Source organism: Capra hircus, chromosome 29 (assembly GCF_001704415.2).
Source record: "Capra hircus breed San Clemente chromosome 29, ASM170441v1, whole genome shotgun sequence".
Classification (NCBI taxonomy): domain Eukaryota; kingdom Metazoa; phylum Chordata; class Mammalia; order Artiodactyla; family Bovidae; genus Capra; species Capra hircus.
The window spans coordinates 41,878,217-41,898,409 of record NC_030836.1 but is presented as its reverse complement, the minus strand read 5'-3'; the positions used below and the strand labels follow the sequence as shown (position 1 = coordinate 41,898,409).

The 20,193-nt window shown below is 38.3% G+C and overlaps 1 protein-coding gene across 1 annotated transcript in view; it reads right to left on the bottom strand.

The window, feature by feature from the left end:
* LOC102189740 (solute carrier family 22 member 10) overlaps positions 14,212-20,193 on the bottom strand; it is an 86,636-nt gene continuing 80,654 nt past the window's right edge. The window contains exons 7-10 of the mRNA XM_005699808.3: positions 19,227-19,441; positions 17,041-17,149; positions 16,352-16,555; positions 14,212-15,084 (exon numbers count right to left, since the gene is read on the bottom strand). Coding sequence (XP_005699865.1) covers positions 15,024-15,084; positions 16,352-16,555; positions 17,041-17,149; positions 19,227-19,441 — 589 coding nt within the window. The 3' untranslated portion in view covers positions 14,212-15,023. The remainder of the gene's footprint in view (positions 15,085-16,351; positions 16,556-17,040; positions 17,150-19,226; positions 19,442-20,193) is intronic.

Sequence of the window (20,193 nt, the reverse complement as noted above, 5' to 3'; positions counted from 1 at the left end):
TGCAGCGTGTGGAATCTTCTTGGGCCAGGGATGGAATCCATGCCCCCTGTATTGGCAGGTGGCTTCCTATCCACTGTACCACTAGGGAAGTTCCCCATTCATACTTTTAATTGAAATGTTTATTGATGTTATTGAAGATTCATTACAGGAGCAAGAAAAATATAACATACATGCACTTCACTCAGTTTCCCCCAATAGTAATATTTATAAAATGGTAATATGATAATCACAGCTAACATACTGACAGTTACACTGTCTCCTGATCTTATTCAGGTTTTCCCAGTTTTTCCTGTACTTGTATTTGTGTGTTCTTGTACTTAGTACCATAGTTATCTGTGTATCTTTCTGTGCCCATCACCGCAGTCAAGATACTAAAGAATTCCCTCTCCACAGGAATCTTTAATATTTTTTTTTTTAGGAATCTTTAATTTTATACTATTAGAAATATGCCACCTCCCCTTGCTCCTGTCATTCCCTTTCCTACCTTTGGCATCTAGTAATCTGTTTTCTGTTATTTTACTTCTGTCATTTAAAAGTTGTTATGTACATTACTGGAGAAGGCGATGGCACCCCACTCCAGTACTCTTCCCTGGAAAATCCCATGGACGGAGGAGCCTGGTAGGCTGCAGTCCATGGAGTCTCTAAGAATCGGACATGACTGAGTGACTTCCCTTTCACTTTTCACTTTCATGCATTGGAGAAGGAAATGGCAACCCACTCCAGTGTTCTTGCCTGGAGAATCCCAGGGACAGGGGAGCCTGGTGGGCTGCCGTCTATGGGGTTGCACAGGGTCAGACACAACTGAAGTGACTTAGCAGCAGCAGCAGCAGCATGTACATTACCATCCTGTCCTTCTTTCCCCTAATGGTAATATATATATAACAACTTTGAAAGGAGAAGAGGGTGACAGAGGATGAGATAGTTGGATGGCATCACCGATTCAATGGACATGAACTTGGGCAAACTCTGAGAGATGGTGAGGGACAGGGAGGCTTGGTGTGCTGCAGTCCACAGGGTCACGAAGAGTCAGCCACAACTTGGTGACTAAACAGCAACATATACATTACCATATGCAAAATAGATAGCCAGTGGGAACTTGCTGTATGATGCAGGGAGCTCAAACTGGTGCTCTGTGACAACTTAGTGAGGTGGGATGGGGTGGGAGCTGGGAGAGAGGCTCCAAAGGAAGGGGACATATGTACGCCTATGGCTGATTCATCTTGATGTATGGCAGGAACCAACACAATTTTGTAAAGCAATTATCTTCCAGTTAAAAATAAATAAATTAAAAAATGATAATAAAAACTCAGAAGTATAAGAGATTAAATGTCCATCAAAAGGGAAGTTATTGGATCAATCATTATATTTCTTTCTAATAAAATGAAGTTATTGAAAAAAAATTTTTAATGTAAAAAAATTTTTTAATAAATAATAGTTATTATATAGAAGGATGGGATCAAAGTGGCATAGTAGGAGGATGTGGAGTTCAGCTGTCCTTATAAACACATGAAAAATACATCAACTTATGGGACAATTCTTACAAAATATTAACTAGAAATTATCAAAACTCCTATACAACTGAAGATGCAAGACAGATTTCCACATAACAGAGGAGGACAGAGGAAAGGCGTAGGGTCAGGATCCCAGCCCAGGAAAGGAGTCTTAAAATAAGAGAAGTTCTTCAGGGGCAGACTCTCACTCTGGGAGCTAGCTGGTTGAGTCACAGCCTGGAAATCCCAGTCCAGGGGCCCTGCATAGATGGCACAATCCCCCTTGGTTGCTGGGAGAACAACTGGGACAAAGAGGTAGGCCGGAGGTGTCTTGTAGGGTCCCTTGTGTCCTTACGCACAAGGTAGCACACATTTTGGCTCCAACAGTGAAGATGGACAGAGAGCTCTGCCCTGGCAGCTGCCTCCTCACCACACTCCCCAATCTGAGCAGGGCCAAGGCCCCAGACCCTGTTACTCCACAGCATGATTTAGTTCTGGATCTGGGGCAGAGAGATCTCAGGGGAAAACACCCAGGGAGGCAGCCCATATACTGGAGAGCAGCGCAGCCACCACGGTGCCATGACCCCAAGCCCCAGCCTAGCAGACGCGCCGGCCTGCACACCTCGCAGGAGGGATTGGGGGCAGGAGGAGAAGGGTATGACAGCGGATGAGATGGCTGGATGGCATCACCAGCTCAATGCACACGAGTTTGGGTAAACTCCGGGAGTTGGTAATGGACAGGGAGGCCTGGTGTGCTGCGATTCATGGGGTCACAAAGAGTTGGACATGACTGAGTGACTGAACTGAACTGATCAATAGAAACACAGATCATTGTAACAAGGAACTAGAAACTATATAACAACCCTTATATGTTATTACAGAATATGGAATATAGTTCCTGTGCCTGTGCTATGCTTGTTGGTTATCTATTTTGTATATAGTAGTGTGTATATATTAGTCCCAACCTCTTATTTTATTCCTCTCTCCACCCTCCCTCCCCTTTGATAACTGTAAGTTTGTTTTCTATGTCTGTGAATCTCTTCCTGTTTTGAAAACCAGTTCATTAGTATCAGTTTTGATTCAGCATTTAAGTAATATCGTACAGTATTTGTCTTTCTCTGCCTTATTTATCTCACTTAGTAAGATATTCTCTAGGTCCATCCATGTTGCTGCAAATGGAATTATTGCATTCTTTTTATAGATCAGCAATATTCTGTTGTTTATATGTATTAATATCACATCTTCTTTTTCCATTCTTCTGTCAATGGACTTTTAGTTTGCTTCCATAAATGTTATTTGTTATTACAAATTCCCTGATGGCTCAGTGGTAAAGAATCCACCTGCCAACGCAGGAGACACAGCTTTGATCCTTGGGGTGGGAAGATCCCCTCTGGAAAGGGAAATGGTAACCCACTCCAGTGTTCTTGCCTGTGAAATCCCATGGACAGAGGAGCCTGGTGGGCTAGAGTCTATAGAGTTGCAAAAGAGTCAGACACAGCTCTGCGACTAAACAAGGACAACAACTTTGTAAGTAGAGCTGTTACAAACACTGGACATGTATCTTTGAATTAGAATTTTTATCTTTTCTGGATGTATGCCCAGGAGTGAGATGGCTGGACCATATATGGTAACTCTATTTTTAGGTTTTGAAGGAACCTCAATACTTGTCTCCATAGTGGCTGCATGAATTTACATTCCTACCCACAGCGTAGGAGGGTTCCCTTTTCTGCACATCCTCTCCAGCATTTATTATTTATAGACATTTTGATAATAACCATTCTGACAAGTGTAGTATGATACTTCATTGTAGTTTTTCAAGTTTTATTGAAGTATAGTTTATTTACAATGTTGTGCTAGTTTCTGCTGTATAGCAATGTGAATCAGTTATACGTATACATATATCCACCTTCTTTTTAGATTCTTTTCCCATATAGGCTGTTACAGAGTATCGAGTAAAGTTCCCTGTGCTATACAGCAGCTTCTTATTAGTCATCTATTTTATATATATATAGATGCTTGGTTTTGATCAAGCATCATTTCTTAAAGACTTCTTGTTCCTTTTGTTGAAAATCAATGGACCATAACTTTAGAGTTTATTTCTGTGTTCTCAATTTTATTCCTTTATCTCTAAGTCTATTATTATGCCTCAACCATACAATGTTATAGCTTTGCAATAATATTTGAAACTGAAAAAATCAGTTCTTTTTCAGTATTGTTTTGGCAATCTGGGTTCTTGGATTTTCATATGAATGCTAATGACAGCTTGTCAATTTCTGCCAAAAGGAAAAAAAGCCAGCTGAGATGTGGATAGACAAGGTGTCCAATCTATAGATTGATTTGAGTAATATTGCATTATTGCCAATGTTTGTCTCGATAAAAAATATAAGATATCTTTTCCTGTATTGTTACTGCTGCTAAGTCACTTCAGTTGCGTCTGACTCTGTGCGACCTCATAGACAGCAGCCCACCAGGCTCCCCCGTCCCTGGGATTCTCCAGGCAAGAACACTGGAGTGGGTTGCCATTTCCTTCTCCAATGCATGAAAGTGAAAAGTGAAAGTGAAGTCGCTCAGTTGTATCTGACTCTTAGCGATCCCATGGACTGCAGCCTACCAGGCTCCTCCGTCCATGGGAGTTTCCAGGCAAGAGTACTGGAGTGGGTCGCCAGTGCCTTCTCCGTTCCTGCATTAAGATCCACTTTATTTTCTAACACTGTTTTGTGGTTAACAATGGACAGACCTTGCACTCCTTCTATTAATTTCTTTGTATGTATTTTATTCTCTGTAATACTATTGTAAATTGATTTGGTTTTTATAGATTTAATTTTGTGTTGTCTATTGTTAGTCTAGGGAAATAGGGGGCCTCCCAAGGTGGCCCAGTGGTTAAAAAAAAAAATCTGCCTGCAATGCAGGAGACACAGGAGACATGGGTTCCATACCTGGGTTGGGAGGATTCCCTGGAGGAGGAAATGGCAGCTCACTGCAGTACTCTTGCCAGGATGATCCCATGGACAGAGGAGCCTCATGAGCTACAATCTGTGGGATCCCAAAGAGTCAGACGCTACTGAGCACTCACCATCATCATCACCAGAGATATAAAACTGATTTTGCAATTTATTTTTTAACATGAAAATTTGGCAAACTCATTTATTATTAATAAGTATTTAGTGGATGTTTGGTATTTTTTACATATAAAGTTATGCCATTTGCAAATAAAAATAGCTTTGTTTCTTCTTTTCCAAAATGGATGTATGTCTTTAATTTCTTTTTCTTTTTTAATTTACATTATTTTTTTATTGAGGTATAGTTGAGGTACAGTATTATATAAATTACAGGTGTATGATATAGTGATTCTCAATTTTATTTTATTTATTTTATTATTTTTAATATAAATTTATTTATTTTAATTGGGAGGTGGGGTTCAGGGAGGGGATCACGTGTATACCTGTGGCAGATTCTTGTTGATGTATGGCAAAACCAATATAATTTCTTTTCCTTATCTAATTATTCTCACTAAAACTTTCAATAAATTGTTGAATATATGTGGTGATAGTTGACATTATACTGTACCTGAATTCATTTTGAAGAAATTGGCCTTTCATCATTTAGGATGACAATTTCTGTATGTTCTTCATATCTGCTCTTTTATGGGTTAATTGAGGTATAATAGATATATAACTATCACACATTTAGTATATACGCTTTGAGTTTGTAGATATATATACATTTATGATATCATCATTACATTAAGGTACTAACCATATTGACCACATCCAAAAATTCCCTTTTGTTCTTTTGTAGTTTTCTAAGGCAACATTTAACATGAGATCCATTCCTTTGACACATTTTTGATGTATAATATGGTATTTTCTAGGGTTATCTAGAAACCTCATACTACTGAGAGTTCCCACTCCCTCAGCCCCTGACAAATACCAGCCATTCTACTCTGCTTCTATAAGTTTGAATAATTTTAAAATCTCATAATCATTCAGTATTTGTCCTTCTGTAACTGGCTTATTTCACTTATCTTAATATCTGTATGCTTATTTGTGTTGCCCCATATGGCAGGATTGGCTTCTATTTTAAGGCCAAATAATATTTCTTTTGTAAGAGAGATTTGAACACAGAATTGGATCCGCAAAACACCTCAAAGAAATCAAGGGAAAACTTTTTTGACATTGGTCTCGGCAATGATTTCATAGATATGACCAAAATCACAGGCAACAAAATCAGAATAGAAAAGTGGGACTACAGCAAATTCAAAAGCTTCTACATAGCAAAGAAAATAATCAACAAAATGAAACAACATATATTCTCTTTATCAGGGTGAAGTCCCACTCTATCATGTGTTTATTAAGCTTTTTTACTATGAAAGAGTTCAACTTATTGATAAATGCTCTTTCTCTAATGACATAATTTTGTGATTTTTAACTTTCTATCTTTAATATGCTATATTTTATTATTTAATTATATGTGTTAAATTGATTCTGTATTTATGGGGTTAATAATACTTGGTTGTGTTTATAATCATTTTATATGTCGGTATATTTAGTTTGTTGGAGTTTCCCAGGTGATGCTAGTGGTACAGAACCTGCCTGCCAATGCAGGAGATGTAAGACATGAAGGTTTGATCCCTGGATCAGGAAGATCCCCTGGAGGAGGGCACAGCAACCCGCTTCAGTATTCTTGCCTGGGGAATCCCATGAACAGAGAAGCCTGGTGGGCTACTTCCACAGGGTTGTAAAGAGTGGGACACAACTGAAATGATTTAGCACACATGCATGCATATTTAGTTTGTTAGTATTTTACTGAGGATTTTTGCATCCACATCCCAAATGAAATTGACCTGAAACAATCAACAAAATGAAAAGGCAGCAAAATTAAATGGGGGACTGGATGATTTGGGAGAATGGCATTAAAACATGTATAATAATCATATAAGAAACAAATCGCCAGTCTAGGTTCGATGCAGGATACATGATGCTTGGGGCTGGTGCACTGGGATGACCCAGAGGGATGGTATGCGGAGGGAGGTGGGAGGGGGATTCAGGATTGGGAACACCTGCACACCCGTGGCAGATTCATTTTGATGTGTGGCAAAACCAATACAATATTGTAAGTAATTAACCTCCAATTAAAATAAATAAATTTATTTTAATGTGTATTACTCAGCCGTTAAAAATAATTCATTTGAATCAGTTCTGATGAGATGGATGAAACTGGAGCCAATTATACAGAGTGAAGTAAGCCAGAAAGAAAAACACCAATACAGTATACTAACACATATATATGGAATTTAGGAAGATGGCAATGACGACCCTGTATGCAAGACAGGAAAAAAGACACAGGTGTGTATAACGGACTTTTGGACTCAGAGGGAGAGGGAGAGGGTGGGATGATTTGGGAGAATGGGAATTCTAACATGTATACTGTCATGTAAGAATTGAATCGCCAGTCCATGTCTGACGTAGGGTGCAGCTTGCTTGGGGCTGGTGCATGGGGATGACCCAGAGGGATGTTGTGGGGAGGGAGGTGGGAGGGGGGTTCATGTTTGGGAACGCATGTAAGAATTAAAGATTTTAAAATTTAAAAAATAAAAAAATAAAAAATAATAATAATTAAAAAATAAAAATTAAAATTAAAAAAAGAAAAAAAATATACAAAAGCTCATACAACTCTGTAACAAAATAAACAAACAAAAAAAGCAGCTAAAAAAATGGCAGAGGAGCAAAACTTTTTTTTAAAGAAGTCATCAAGACTGACAATAGATATATGAAAAGATGCTCAACATTACTAATTATCAGGGAAATGTAAATTTTAAAACCACTATTAGATATCACCACACATCATTTACAACAGTGATCAGCAAGGGGACAAAAAATAATAAGTATTGTTAAGGATGTGGGAAAAGGGAACCCTTTACATTGGTGGTGGGAATGTAATTGGTGCAGCCACTATGAAAAACAGTGTGGAGATTCCTCAACAAAATTTAAAATAGGACTATCGTATGATTCAGTAACCCCACATCTGTGTATACATCTGAAGAAAATTAAAAATGTATATTGAGGAGATAAATGCACTCCCATTTTGACTGCAGCATTATCAAAATAGCCAAGATATGGAAACAAACTAAGTGGGTGTTAATGGATAAATGGATTTTTTAAAATGGTCTATATGTACAAAGGATTATCACTCAACTAAGAAAAAAGAAAACCCTGCTATTTGTGACAACACAAATGGACCTGGAGGACATTATGCTAAGTCACCAGAGATAAAAATAAAATACTATATTATGTCACATGTATGTAACATTTCAAAGAGCCAAACTCATAAAAATAGAGAGTATTATGTTGTAACCAGGTTTGTGAAAAAGATGTTCAAGGGCGCAAACATGCACCTATAGATAAATAAGTTCTGGAGATCTAATGTACAACATTCTGATTATCATCAATAATAATGTATTATAAATTTAAAATTTATATTAAAAAGTTTGTTATTCACTTTTCATGAAGAAATAGAAAAGCTGAATAGTCCTTTACCTATTTATTACATAAAATAAATGGGCATGCATAGTTATACATCTTCCTACAAAGAAAATTGCAAGTACTTTCACTGGAAACTTTCACAAAATATTTAAGAAAGACCAAGTTCCTGTTTTACACAAACTTCTTCAGGAATAGAAGAGGAGAGAAGGCTTCCTAACAGTCTATGTTGAGTAGCATTATTCTGATACCAAAAGCAGATGAAAGTAGAAGGAAAGTGATCTAGAGACCAATAGCTTTCATTAACATAGATGCAAAACTTCTTGCTAAAGTATTTAAAGATCAATTAAAATAATACTTTATTTTTTAACTTTTATTGAGTACAGTTGTTTCACACTGTTGTGCTAGTCTCTACTGTACAGCAAAGTGAATCAACTTTACACATACATATATCCCCTCTTTTTTGGATTTCCTTCCCATTCAGGTTACCACAGTGCACTGGATAGGGTTCCCTGAGCTATACCGTCTGTTCTCAACAGTTCTCTGCTTTATACATAGTATCAATAGTATATGTGTCAATCTCCACTTTATACATAGTATCAAAAGTGTATATATGTCAATTCCCACTATGTTGTTTTCAAAAGGTCATCACACCCTGAACAAGCAGGCTTAATTCTAATGGAAGCTTAGTTTAACACTTTAAAATATATCCGTTTTGACACTGGTCAGAATGGCTATTGTGGAGAAAAGGGAACCCTCTTGCACTGTTGGTGGGAGTGTAAATCAGTAAAGCCACTATGGAGAACAGTATGGAGATTCCTTAAAAAAACACAGAAATAAAACTGCCATCAGTCAGTTCAGTCGCTCAGTCGTGCCGAACTCTTTGTGACCCCATGGACTGCAGCATGCCAGGATTCCCTGTCCATCACCGACTTCCAGAGCTTGCTCAAACTCATGTCTATCAAGTCAGTGATGCCATCCAACCATCTCATCCTCTGTCATCCCCGTGTCCTCCTGCCTTCAATCTTTCCCTGCATGAGGGTCTTTTCCAATGAGTCAGTTCTTTGCATCAGGTAGTCAAAGTATTAGAGCTTCAGCTTCATCATCAGTCCTTCCAATGAATATTCAGGACTGATTTCCTTTAGGATTGACTGGTTGGATCTCCTAGCAGTCCAGGGGATTCTCAAGAGTCTTTTCCAACACCACAGGCCAAAAACATCAATTCGTAGGTGCTCAGCCTTTTTTATGGTCCAGTTCTCACATCCATACATGACTACTGGAAAAACCATAGCTTTGGCTATGCGGACTTTGGTTGGCAAAGTAATGTCTCTGCTTCTTAATATGCTGTCTAGGTTGGTCATAACTTTTCTTCCAAGGAGCAAACGTCTTTTAATTTCACGCCTGCAGTGACCCATCAATCCCACTATTGGAGATATACCTTGAGAAAAACGTAATTGAAAAAGACACATGTACCCCAATGTTCATTGCAGCATGATTTACAACATCCAGGACATGGAAGTGGGCAGATGAGTGGATAAAGAAGCCGTGGTACTTATATGCAATGGAATATTACTTAGCCATAAAAAGGATGGATTTGAGTCAGTTCTCATGAGGTGGATGAACCTGGAGCTTGTTATACAGAGTGAAAGAGAGAAGTGAAGTCACTCAGTCGTGTCTGACTCTTTTGCGAATCCATGGACTGCAGCCCACCAGGTTCCTCCATCCATGGAATTTTCTAGGCAAGAGTACTGGAGTGGATTGCCGTTTCCTTCTCCAGGGGATCTTCCCAACCCAGCGATCAAACCTGGGTCTCCTGCATTGTGAGTAGACACTTTACTGTCTGAGCCACCAGGGAGTCCCATACAGAGTGAAGTAAGTCAAAAAGAGAAAAACAAATATTGCATATTAATGGCATTTATGGAATCTAGGGAAAATGGTACTGATGAACATATTTGCAGGGCAGGAATAGAGACACAAACATAGAGAACAGACTTGTGGACACAGCGGGCAAAGGAGAGGGTGGGGCAAATTGAGAGTAGCACTGAAGCATATACATGACCATATAAAACAGATAGCGATAGCATATTCAAAAGCAGAGACATTACTTTGCCGACTAAGGTCCGTCTAGTCAAGGCTATGGTTTTTCCTGTGGTCATGTATGGATGTGAGAGTTGGACTGTGAAGAAGGCTGAGCACCGAAGAATTGATGCTTTTGAACTGTGGTGTTGGAGAAGACTCTTGAGAGTCCCTTGGACTGCAAGGAGATCCAACCAGTCCATTCTGAAGGAGATCACCCCTGGAATTCCTTTGGAGGGAATGATGCTAAAGCTGAAACTCCAATACTTTGGCCACCTCATGCAAAGAGTTGACTCATTGGAAAAAACTCTGATGCTGGGAGGGATTGGGAGCAGGAGAAGAAGGGGACGACAGAGGATGAGATGGCTGGATGGCATCACGGACTCGATGAATGTGAGTCTGAGTGAACTCCGGGAGATGGTGATGGACAGGGAGGCCTGACGTGCTGCGATTCATGGGGACCTGAACTGAATGGGGAGCTGTGGTATAACACAAGGTGCTCAACCCGGTGCTCTGTGACAACCCAGAGAGATGGGATGGCGAGGGAGTAGGAGGGAAGTTCACGAGGGAGGGAACATGGGTACACATGTGGCTGAATCACACTGTAAAGCATTTATGCTCCAATTAAAAATAAAATTTTAAAAAGAACCAGTGTAATTCACCACTTACAGAGACTAAACAAGAAAATAACTGTATATTCATGTCAGTATATTTGACAAAGTCTATTGCAAAAGGCAAGGAGCTATAGAATGTGAAGTGGACATGGACAAAGAGTGCACTACTGGAGACCTAGAAATCACTTTTAAATAGATAAGCGAAAACTCCTTCTTTGATCTCTAACTCATAATCTTGGTTTTATATGAAGATGCTAGTATCTTGAGGCCTCAAATGGGGAGATTTTGAGGTACATGGACCCAAAATAATTATGGAATCCTGCCAAGTGACAGAGACTTGAGCCTCCAAGGTAAAAATTAAATGGACTAGTAGAGAATCACAATGTGACCATGAAACTGCATTTGCGGACTATCTGTTTTATCTGATTTCATACTTGTTTCTCATTAAATCTCTGTCCATGGTAATAAGTCAAGTCCTTTGTAAGTTATATGTGCCCTACAAGTATTTTCAGAACCAACAATTGAATAAAACTCTATTAAAAAAATTAATTCATTTATTTTCATTGAAGGCTAATTACTTTACAATACTGTAGTGGTTTTTGCCATACATTGACAAGAATCAGCCATGGGTGTACATGTGCCCCCCATCCTAAACACCCCCTCCCACCTCCCTCCCCATCCCATCCCTCAGGGTCATTCCAGTGCACTGGCCCTGAGCATCCTGTCTCATGCATCGAACCTGGACTCGCAACCTATTTCACATATGGTAATATACATATTTCAATGCTATTCTCTCAAATCATCCTACCCTCACCTTCTCCCACAGAGTCCAAAAGTCTATTTTTACACCTGTGTCTCTTTCACTGTCTCACAAGAAAGGCCATTGTTACCATCTTTCTAAATTCCATATATTTGCATTAATATACTGCATTGGTGTTTTTCTTTCTGACTTACTTCACTCTGTATAATAGGCTCCAGTTTCATCCACCTCATTAGAACTGATTCAAATGCATTCTTTTTAATAGCTGAGTCATATTCCATTGTGTGTATGTACCACAGCTTTCTTATCCATTCATCTGCTGATGGACATCTAGGTTGCTTCCATGTCCTAGCTATTGTAAATATTGCTGCAATGAACATTGGGGTACACGTGTCTCTTTCATTTCTGGTTTCCTCTGTGTATGCCCAGCAGTGGGATTGCTTGGTTGTATAGCAGTTCTATTTCCAGTTTTTTTAAGGAATCTCCACACTGTTCTCGATAGTGGCTATACTAGTTTGCATTCCCACCAACAGTGTAAGAGGGTTCCCTTTTCCCCACACCCTCTCCAGCATTTATTGTTTGTAGACTTTTTGATAGCAGCCATTCTCACCAGTGTGAGATGGTACCTCATTGTGGTTTTGATTTGCATTTCTCTGATAATGAGTGATGTTGATCATTTTTTCATGTGTTTGTTAGCCATCTGTATGTCTTCTTTGGAGAAATGTCTATTTAGTTCTTTGGCTCATTTTTTGATTGGGTCATTTATTTTTCTGGAATTGAGCTGCAGGAGCTGCTTGTATATTTCTGAGATTAATTCTTTCTCACTTGCTTCGTTTGCTATTATTTCTTCCCATTCTGAAGGCTGTCTTTTCGCCTTGCTTATAGTTTCCTCTATTGTGCAAAAGCTTTTAAGTTTAATTAGGTCCCATTTGTTTATTTTTGCTTTTGTTTCCATTACTCTGGGAGGTGAGTCATAGAGGATCCTGCTGTGATTTATGTCTGAGAGTGTTTTGCCTATGTTCTCCTCTAGGAGTTTTATAGTTTCTGGTCTTACATTTAGACCTTTAATCCATTTTGAATTTATTTTTGTGTATTGTGTTAGAAAGTGTTCTAGTTTCATTCTTTTACAAGTGGTTGACCAGTTTTCCCAGCACCACTTGTTAAAGAGATTGTCTTTTCTCCATTGTATATTCTTGCCTCCTTTGTCAAAGATAAGGTGTCATAGGTGTGTGGATTTGTCTCTGGCCTTTCTGTTTTGTTCCATTGATCTATATTTCTGTCTTTGTGCCAGTACTATACTGTCTTGATGACTGTAGCTTTGTAGTATAGTCTGAAGTCAGGCAGGTTGATGCCTCCAGTTCCATTCTTCTTTCTCAAGATTGCTTTGGCTAGTCAATATTTTTTTGTATTTCACAATACAATACAAATTGTGAAATTATTTGTTCTAGTTCTCTGAAAAATACCATTGGTAGCTTGATAGGGATTACACTGAATCTATAGATTGCTTTGGGCAGTATATACATTTTCACTATATTGATTCTCCTGATCCAGGAATATGGTATATTTCTCCATCTATTTGGGTCATCTTTGATTTCTTTCATCAGTGTTTTATAGTTTTGTATAAATAGGTCTTTTGTTTCTTTAGGTAGATTTACTCCTAAATATTTTATTATTTTCATTGCAATGGTGAATGGAATTGTTTCCTTAATTTCTCTGTTTTCTCATTGTTAGTATATAGGAACTCAAGGGATTTCTGTGTGTTGATTTTATATCCTGCAACTTTACTATATTCATTGATTAGCTCTAGTAATTTTCTGGTTGTATCTTTATGGTTTTCTATGTAGAGGATCATGTCATCTGCAAACAGTGAGAGTTTTACTTCTTCTTTTCCAATTTGGATTCCTTTTATTTCTTTTTCTTCTCTGATTGCTGTGGCCAAAACTTCCAAAACTATGTTGAATAGTAGTGGTGACAGTGGGCACCCTTGTCTTATTCCTGACTTTAGGGGAAATGCTTTCAATTTTTCACCATTGAGGATAATGTTTGCTGTTTATCATATATGGCTTTTATTATGTTCAGGTATGTTCCTTCTATGCCTGCTTTCTGGAGGGTTTTTATCATAAATGGATATTGAATTTGTCAAAGGCTTCCTCTGCATCTATTGAGATAATCATATGGTTTTTATCTTTCAATTTGTTAATGTGGTGTATTACATTGATTGATTTGTGAATATTGAAGAATCCTTGCATCCCTGGGATAAAGCCCACTTGGTCATAATGTATGATCTTTTTAATATGCTGTTGGAGTCTGTCTGCTAGAATTTTGTTAAGGATTTTTGCATCTATGTTTATCAGTGATATTGGCCTGTAGTTTTCTTTTTTTGTGGCATCTTTGTCGGGTTTTGGTATTAGGGTGATGGTGGCCTCATAGAATGAGTTTGGAAGTTTACCTTCCTCTGCAATTTTCTGGAAGCATTTGAATAGGACAGGTGTTAGCTCTTCTCTAAATTTTTGGTAGAATTCACCTGTGAAGACATCTGGTCCTGGGCTTTTGTTTGTTGGAAGATTTTTTACTACAGTTTTGATTTCTGTGCTTGTGATGGGTCTGTTAAGATTGTCTATTTATTCCTGGTTCAGTTTTGGAATAAAACTCTTAATAAAATGCCAATTGTTTGCCACAGCCTATAAGACGTTTGATTTCTTAGATTATAGCATGTTTTCACATTTATGAATTCCCATCACTGTGTGCCGTAATCCAAAATGAGACAATAATTTGTTAAATCTGCTGTTTTAAAAATGAAAACTTATATTTCAAACTGGATTTATCTTTTATTAATTACCATTTGTCTTCAGTAATTACTATTAATTAGAAAAGCTTTTCTTATTAATTAGCCATGGCACTAAGAATATAACTTTAATTTTCAGTGATTGTATTTAATACATACACATTTTATAATTTGCTTATTCTATATTTGCCATCCAATGTTAATAAATTCAAAGAATTTTAAATTACATATGCTAACTATTGAAAATATGAAAAGAGAAAATTGCAAAGAGAAAGTAATAATCATTTAAAATTTCACCATGAGAAGGTCAACATTCTTATTTCAATGAATGTATTTCCACATATCACATAATCCTTCTATTTGGAGAGATTTATGATGTCAAATGTATCATGTCTTAAGTATATATATTTATTTATTTATTTATATACACATATATATTAGTATCTGTTTCTGGATTTCTTTTGATTTTTGGTTTCATATCTTATATTGTTCTGTACATTTATGGACAGTTCACCATATGCTGTCCCACATATCAAGCAGTCACATACTAATTCCATGACATTCCTCTGTTTCTGAATTATCTTGTCTATTAATAATTTATTGATAGATCTTAAACTTTTCAACTACTTTCCTTAAATATTGAACTGCTCATGGAACATGTACCAAGAAATTATATGTTTAAGTGAATACTAAGGCAATAATTATAAATTAGATTTAATTTTCCAGTATATTTACTTGCTACTTTGTAGATATTAAGGAAAACTCCAAGTTTTGTTCTTCATAGTTTTCCTTTCCTCCCTGGTCAGTCATAAAATGTCCTTAAAATTTTGTCACTTTTATGCAGAAATCTTCCTCATTTACTTTTCTTGAGAATTGTTTCCTGGAGAAACCAAATAGAAACAACAAATCAACCAGCCAATTGGCAAATAAAAATAAACATTAAAAAAGAGAAAAACATGAAAATAAGTTCAGATGCCCTCCCTGCACAAGTACAAACTGAACTTCTAACCATCAACTTCTTGTAATCCAATAAAATCCATAGGGTTGACATTCATGCTGGAAAAGGCTCTGCAGACTGTGCGGACCCAAGAAAACAGTTTGAAAATTGCTACTCTCACTTGGGTCTCTTTAGACCTCTGACCAATAACACCTTTGGAAAGCCAAGAGGTGAACTGAAAATCTAAGGCCACTTCCCATCTGTTGTGGGTTGAATTATGTCTTTCGCAAAATTCATACGCTGAGGTCATAACTCTCAGTATCTCAGAATTTGAGGTTGCCATATTTGGAAACAAGAATGTTGCATATAAAATTAATTAAGATGAGGTTATATTGGGCTAGAATGGGCCCCTAATCCAATATGATTAGTATCTTTATTCAAAGGGAACATTTGGGCATAGAAGTGTGCCAGGGAGGTGTCATGAATGGAGTTATTCTGCCACAAGCAAAGGAGCTACCAGAAACCAGGAGAGACCTGGAGCAGACCCTTCCCTAGAGTCTACAGATGGGGCATGAACCTGCCAACAACTTGAGCTCAGACTTAAAAGCTAAGTAACTATGAGGCAATCATTTCTGTTAAGTCACTGACTTTGTGAACCATGATTATGGGTGCCAGGTCACTAATATACCAGTTTTCTTATTTTAAAATATATTTTGTCAGTTTCTATTTTCCCTGTACCAATCTTTCCATTACTTGTGGCAGCAAATTGTCTGACTCTTATGGGCACATACATAATATTAATTACCTTTTCAAAGAGAATCATTAACTCTATGTGATCTTCCTAACATTATTCCTTCATGTTTGTTTCCCTTTCATATACCAGGCTTTTATGGATCTGAGGACCATGAAACACCATCAGGAATGTGTGTCCCTCTTGAGGGCAGGTAGGATGTGCCCTCACAACAGAGATGATTACCATCACTTCAGCACTAAAACTACCAATAAAAACAGGGAAGAGGGAATCTCTGCAGTCTAGACGTGAACACACAGTGGGTAGAAATGACGCTGCCTCTCGTGAAGGCAATGACCCAACATGGAAGTATCCCTGGCAAGGCTCAGTGATCTGAAGGACCCACGCAGTGTGTTGCCTTTCTCACCTATAGATTCAAAGCACACAGTCCCTCCCAGGGGGTGGTAGCAGGTTACTCACTTATTTTCCACATCCTGGATGGTGTCAGGCAGAGGCAGATGTCTGGTTTCAGGTTGGAGAAGGACGAGAAGACTAGCAATGATGGGACACACTCCATAGATGATCCAGGGCAGAGTGGGTAGATACACCACCAGGGTCATCAGCAGGGGAGCCAGTGCTGCCCCACACCTACTAGCCATCATATCTATGCCTGCAGCTTTTGCTCTAAATAATGATAAGTAATAATTTTTGTAATAATTCAGTAAAAATCTGCACTTGTAATTTATGATCTATTATTTTGACATGACTATGGAAGACAATAAAAAACAATTATTAAATACTTGGGTTTGATGACAAACTTATTTTTGCAATTTGCTCTGTGATTTTCCAGCTGTCTTTGTCAGGGTCAAAGTGTGAAAGACCCATTGTCATAACTAAAAAGAACATTACACACTAGACCTATTCTAACAAATGGCCCCAAAAGTTAATGAAATGAAGCACTGAAGTATCACTTAAGACAGTGCATCACCCCAAATCAGCTTTTTCAATAAACTGTGGCTATAATTGCTGTTAGCATATCACTGGTACAGTTAAAAACAATTGCTTTATAGCTAACATTTCCTATTATGCTTATTCCTGCAGCAACCATCAGTTAGCTGGGAAAGTTTTTTATTTTTGGGTGGCGGCAGAACATTCATAAACTCATATACCTGACAAGAGTGGGGAGGAGTTCAACAAAGTGGACAGAAATACTGGTGTTAGAGGCAGCAACACAGCCCATTCCCACACTTGCCAAAGTCACACGCACGGTCTGCATTTCTGGAGACAAGAAGATCAGAGAGATTAAAATAACTATGTAGAAGGAATCAGCATCCACCAAATTTAGTCGGGGGAAAAAGCCCTACTGCTTTACCTGTATGTTTGAAATATATTGTAGAAAATTGTACAGTGGCAGTGATCATGGGGTGGCTGAACAAATGAAAAATGTAAAATTATAAATATAGGTGGTAAAAAGTACATAAAGGTATCTGGATTAATTGCAGCAAATCTCTTCACATAGGTGAGATTTACTGGAGAGCAGAAGAAAAAATGAATCTGGCAGAAATTCGTTTACTTATTCAGTTCCAGTACTTGTCTTATCCTAATGGCAGAAGGTAGGACCATCATACAGTCAATTCCTGAATCTAAGGCTCATCTCTAACCTCGAGGACTTTATGATTAAAGTGCAGAATTAGAGTTATCAGTAATCCTGGTGTACATGGGAATTATCAGATTTTAATAAGGTGAGACTTTCATTGATAAAATCAGAAAAGTCCCAGGTAAACCCAAATGAGTCAATCAACCTAGAGCAGATACAGCATCACCATGAGGGTAAGCATGACACCAGAGAGTACTAGAAAGACAGGATTAATCTCTGAAAGGACAGGCAGAAGATCTAGATCTAGATCAATTTTAGGTGTTTTTTTTTCTTGTTTTTTTTTTTTTAAATTTTATTTTATTGGGAAACTTACTAGGAAAAAATGGAAGAATGGAAACCTACTAGAAAAAAAAAAGAAGTCAAAATTTGTTGCTGTTGTTGTTTAGTTGCAAAGTCATTTCTGACTCTTTTGTAACCCCAAGGACTATAGCCCCTCCAGGCTCCTCCATCCATGGGACTTTCCAGGCAAGAATACTGGAGTGGGTTGCCATCTGCTTCTCCAAGGGATGTTCCTGACCCAGGGATAGAACCCACATCTTCTGCATTGGTAAGCAGGTTCTTTGCCACTGAGCCATCAAAGAAGTCCCAATTCAAAATTAGGGAAACACTTGTTCCCTATGTTCAAATGTTCAAAGAATCAATTCTCTGAGCAATATAAAAAGAAATCTAATTATAGCTATATAATATTGGAAACAAACTTTACTGTAAGGCAGTAAGCCTGCATCATCAATGATATTCTGAGAAGCAGAGTTCACCAGTCTATGAGGATGTAAAGCACATTTCTGCATTGGGAGATGGCAAAACACCGTGCCCACTAAGTTTCTCCTAGTCATTACATAACATCATTCTATTAACATATGAAGTAATCTAACAGCGAATTGAAAAGGGTTTTAACATGCTTAAACTCTTCTTCCTGCTCTACACTCTTTCACTACTTGAAGAAGAGGATTTTTTTTTCATTTCCTGGAAGACTTCCATAAGCAAGAGATGTAGTTATGGTGACTTAATCCCACAGTCACATGTGGATACATAGGTATGGAGAAGTAGACCAGTCATCAGAGCTAGTAATGAGGAGCCAAGAGGGGGTGACCATATTGTGTCCTCGCCTGGAATAGAATTGCAAGACCTTGCCCCTCCATGTTTGTTATTAAAAGAGTGAACGAGTGTATGTGTGCTCTGTCATGTCCAACTCCTTGTGACCCCATAGATCTGTAGACTGCCGGGCTCCTCTGTACATGGGATTTCCCAGGCAAAAATACTGGAATGGGTTGTCATTTCCCCCTCAAGGGGATCTTCCTGGCCCAGGGACTGAACCTGCATCTCCTGTGGCTCCTGCTTTGTCAGACAGATTCTTTACCACTGAGCCATCAGGGAAGCCCAAAAGAGTGAACGGGTGAAGAGAAAGTGAACAATTGCTGTTCTGGAGAAACTGAAATAAATGGCACTAGTTTCCAACATTTCCATAATGTTGGAGTGAATATAAACGTATGCCTGATTTGTCCCTCACCGACACGTGACTCATTTCTCAACAGCTTATTAGCAGAGTTTCTCATTAACAATCATATTGGTTTGGGGGGAATACTTAGCCCTTAATTGGGATCTCTCTTTAATCCTAGCTTCCAACAAGTGTGATCAATTGCAGTCCCTGAAGGAGTAGAAAAAGACCCTTCCTTTCCCCAGAGCCTAGTCTTCTCTCACCTTGGGGCACAAACGTGTTGACCAAAATGGAAAGTCCCACCAGGAACATGAAAAACGTCTGGGTTGGTCGACGGCCTATGTGATTCAATACTGGAGGTATAAGACATCGGGTTAAGCAAGTGAGAGCTCCAAAGATGACCTGGAAGAGGAATATGTTGCTCCCAAAGTGTTGTAGATTGATGAAGATGCCAAAATAGGGTATTGTGGTTCCAAATCTGTAGTAAACAAAAGAGGAGAGACAGAAGCCATAAAATTTAGAGCCCAGATGCTACAGTTGATGATTATATTCACCCAGGCAGCTAATGGTCAAGGTTAAAGAATAAAGTCCCAATCTGATTTCTCCAATTTTAGAGGTAAAATTATCATAAATAATTACATGGAGTCACATGGACTGAAAAGAGATCAAACCAGTGAATGCTAAAGGAAATCACCCTGAATATTCATTGGAAGGACTGATAATGAAGCTGAAACTCCAATACTTTGGCCACCTAATGTGAAGAGCCAATTCACTGGAAAAGATGCTAATGCTGGGAAAGATTGAAGGCAGGAGGATAAGGGGATGACCGAGGATGAGATGGTTGTATGGCATCATCGACTCAATGGACATGACTTTGAGCAAACTCTGGGAGATGGTGAAGGGCAGGGAAACCTGGCTTGCTGCTGTCCATGGGGTCTCAGAGTAGGGCACGACTGAGTAACTGAATAACAAATATATGAAAACGATACTCCTTCTGTCTTTCTTTTGTCTGAGTCCCTGAGCATAGAGTTGGCAGTGACAGGAAAGCATACCTGCTCTGATCAGCAAATTGGATGCTACATAGAAATTGAATGGAGAAGACTAAAACTAGGAATTTAGAAAAAGAAATACTTTTTGAGGTTTGTCTGTGTGCTGTGAGTCTGACATCTCCTACCCCAAACCCAATATTGTAAACCATTTCTCTTTTCTCAACTAGTGATTAAAGCTGTG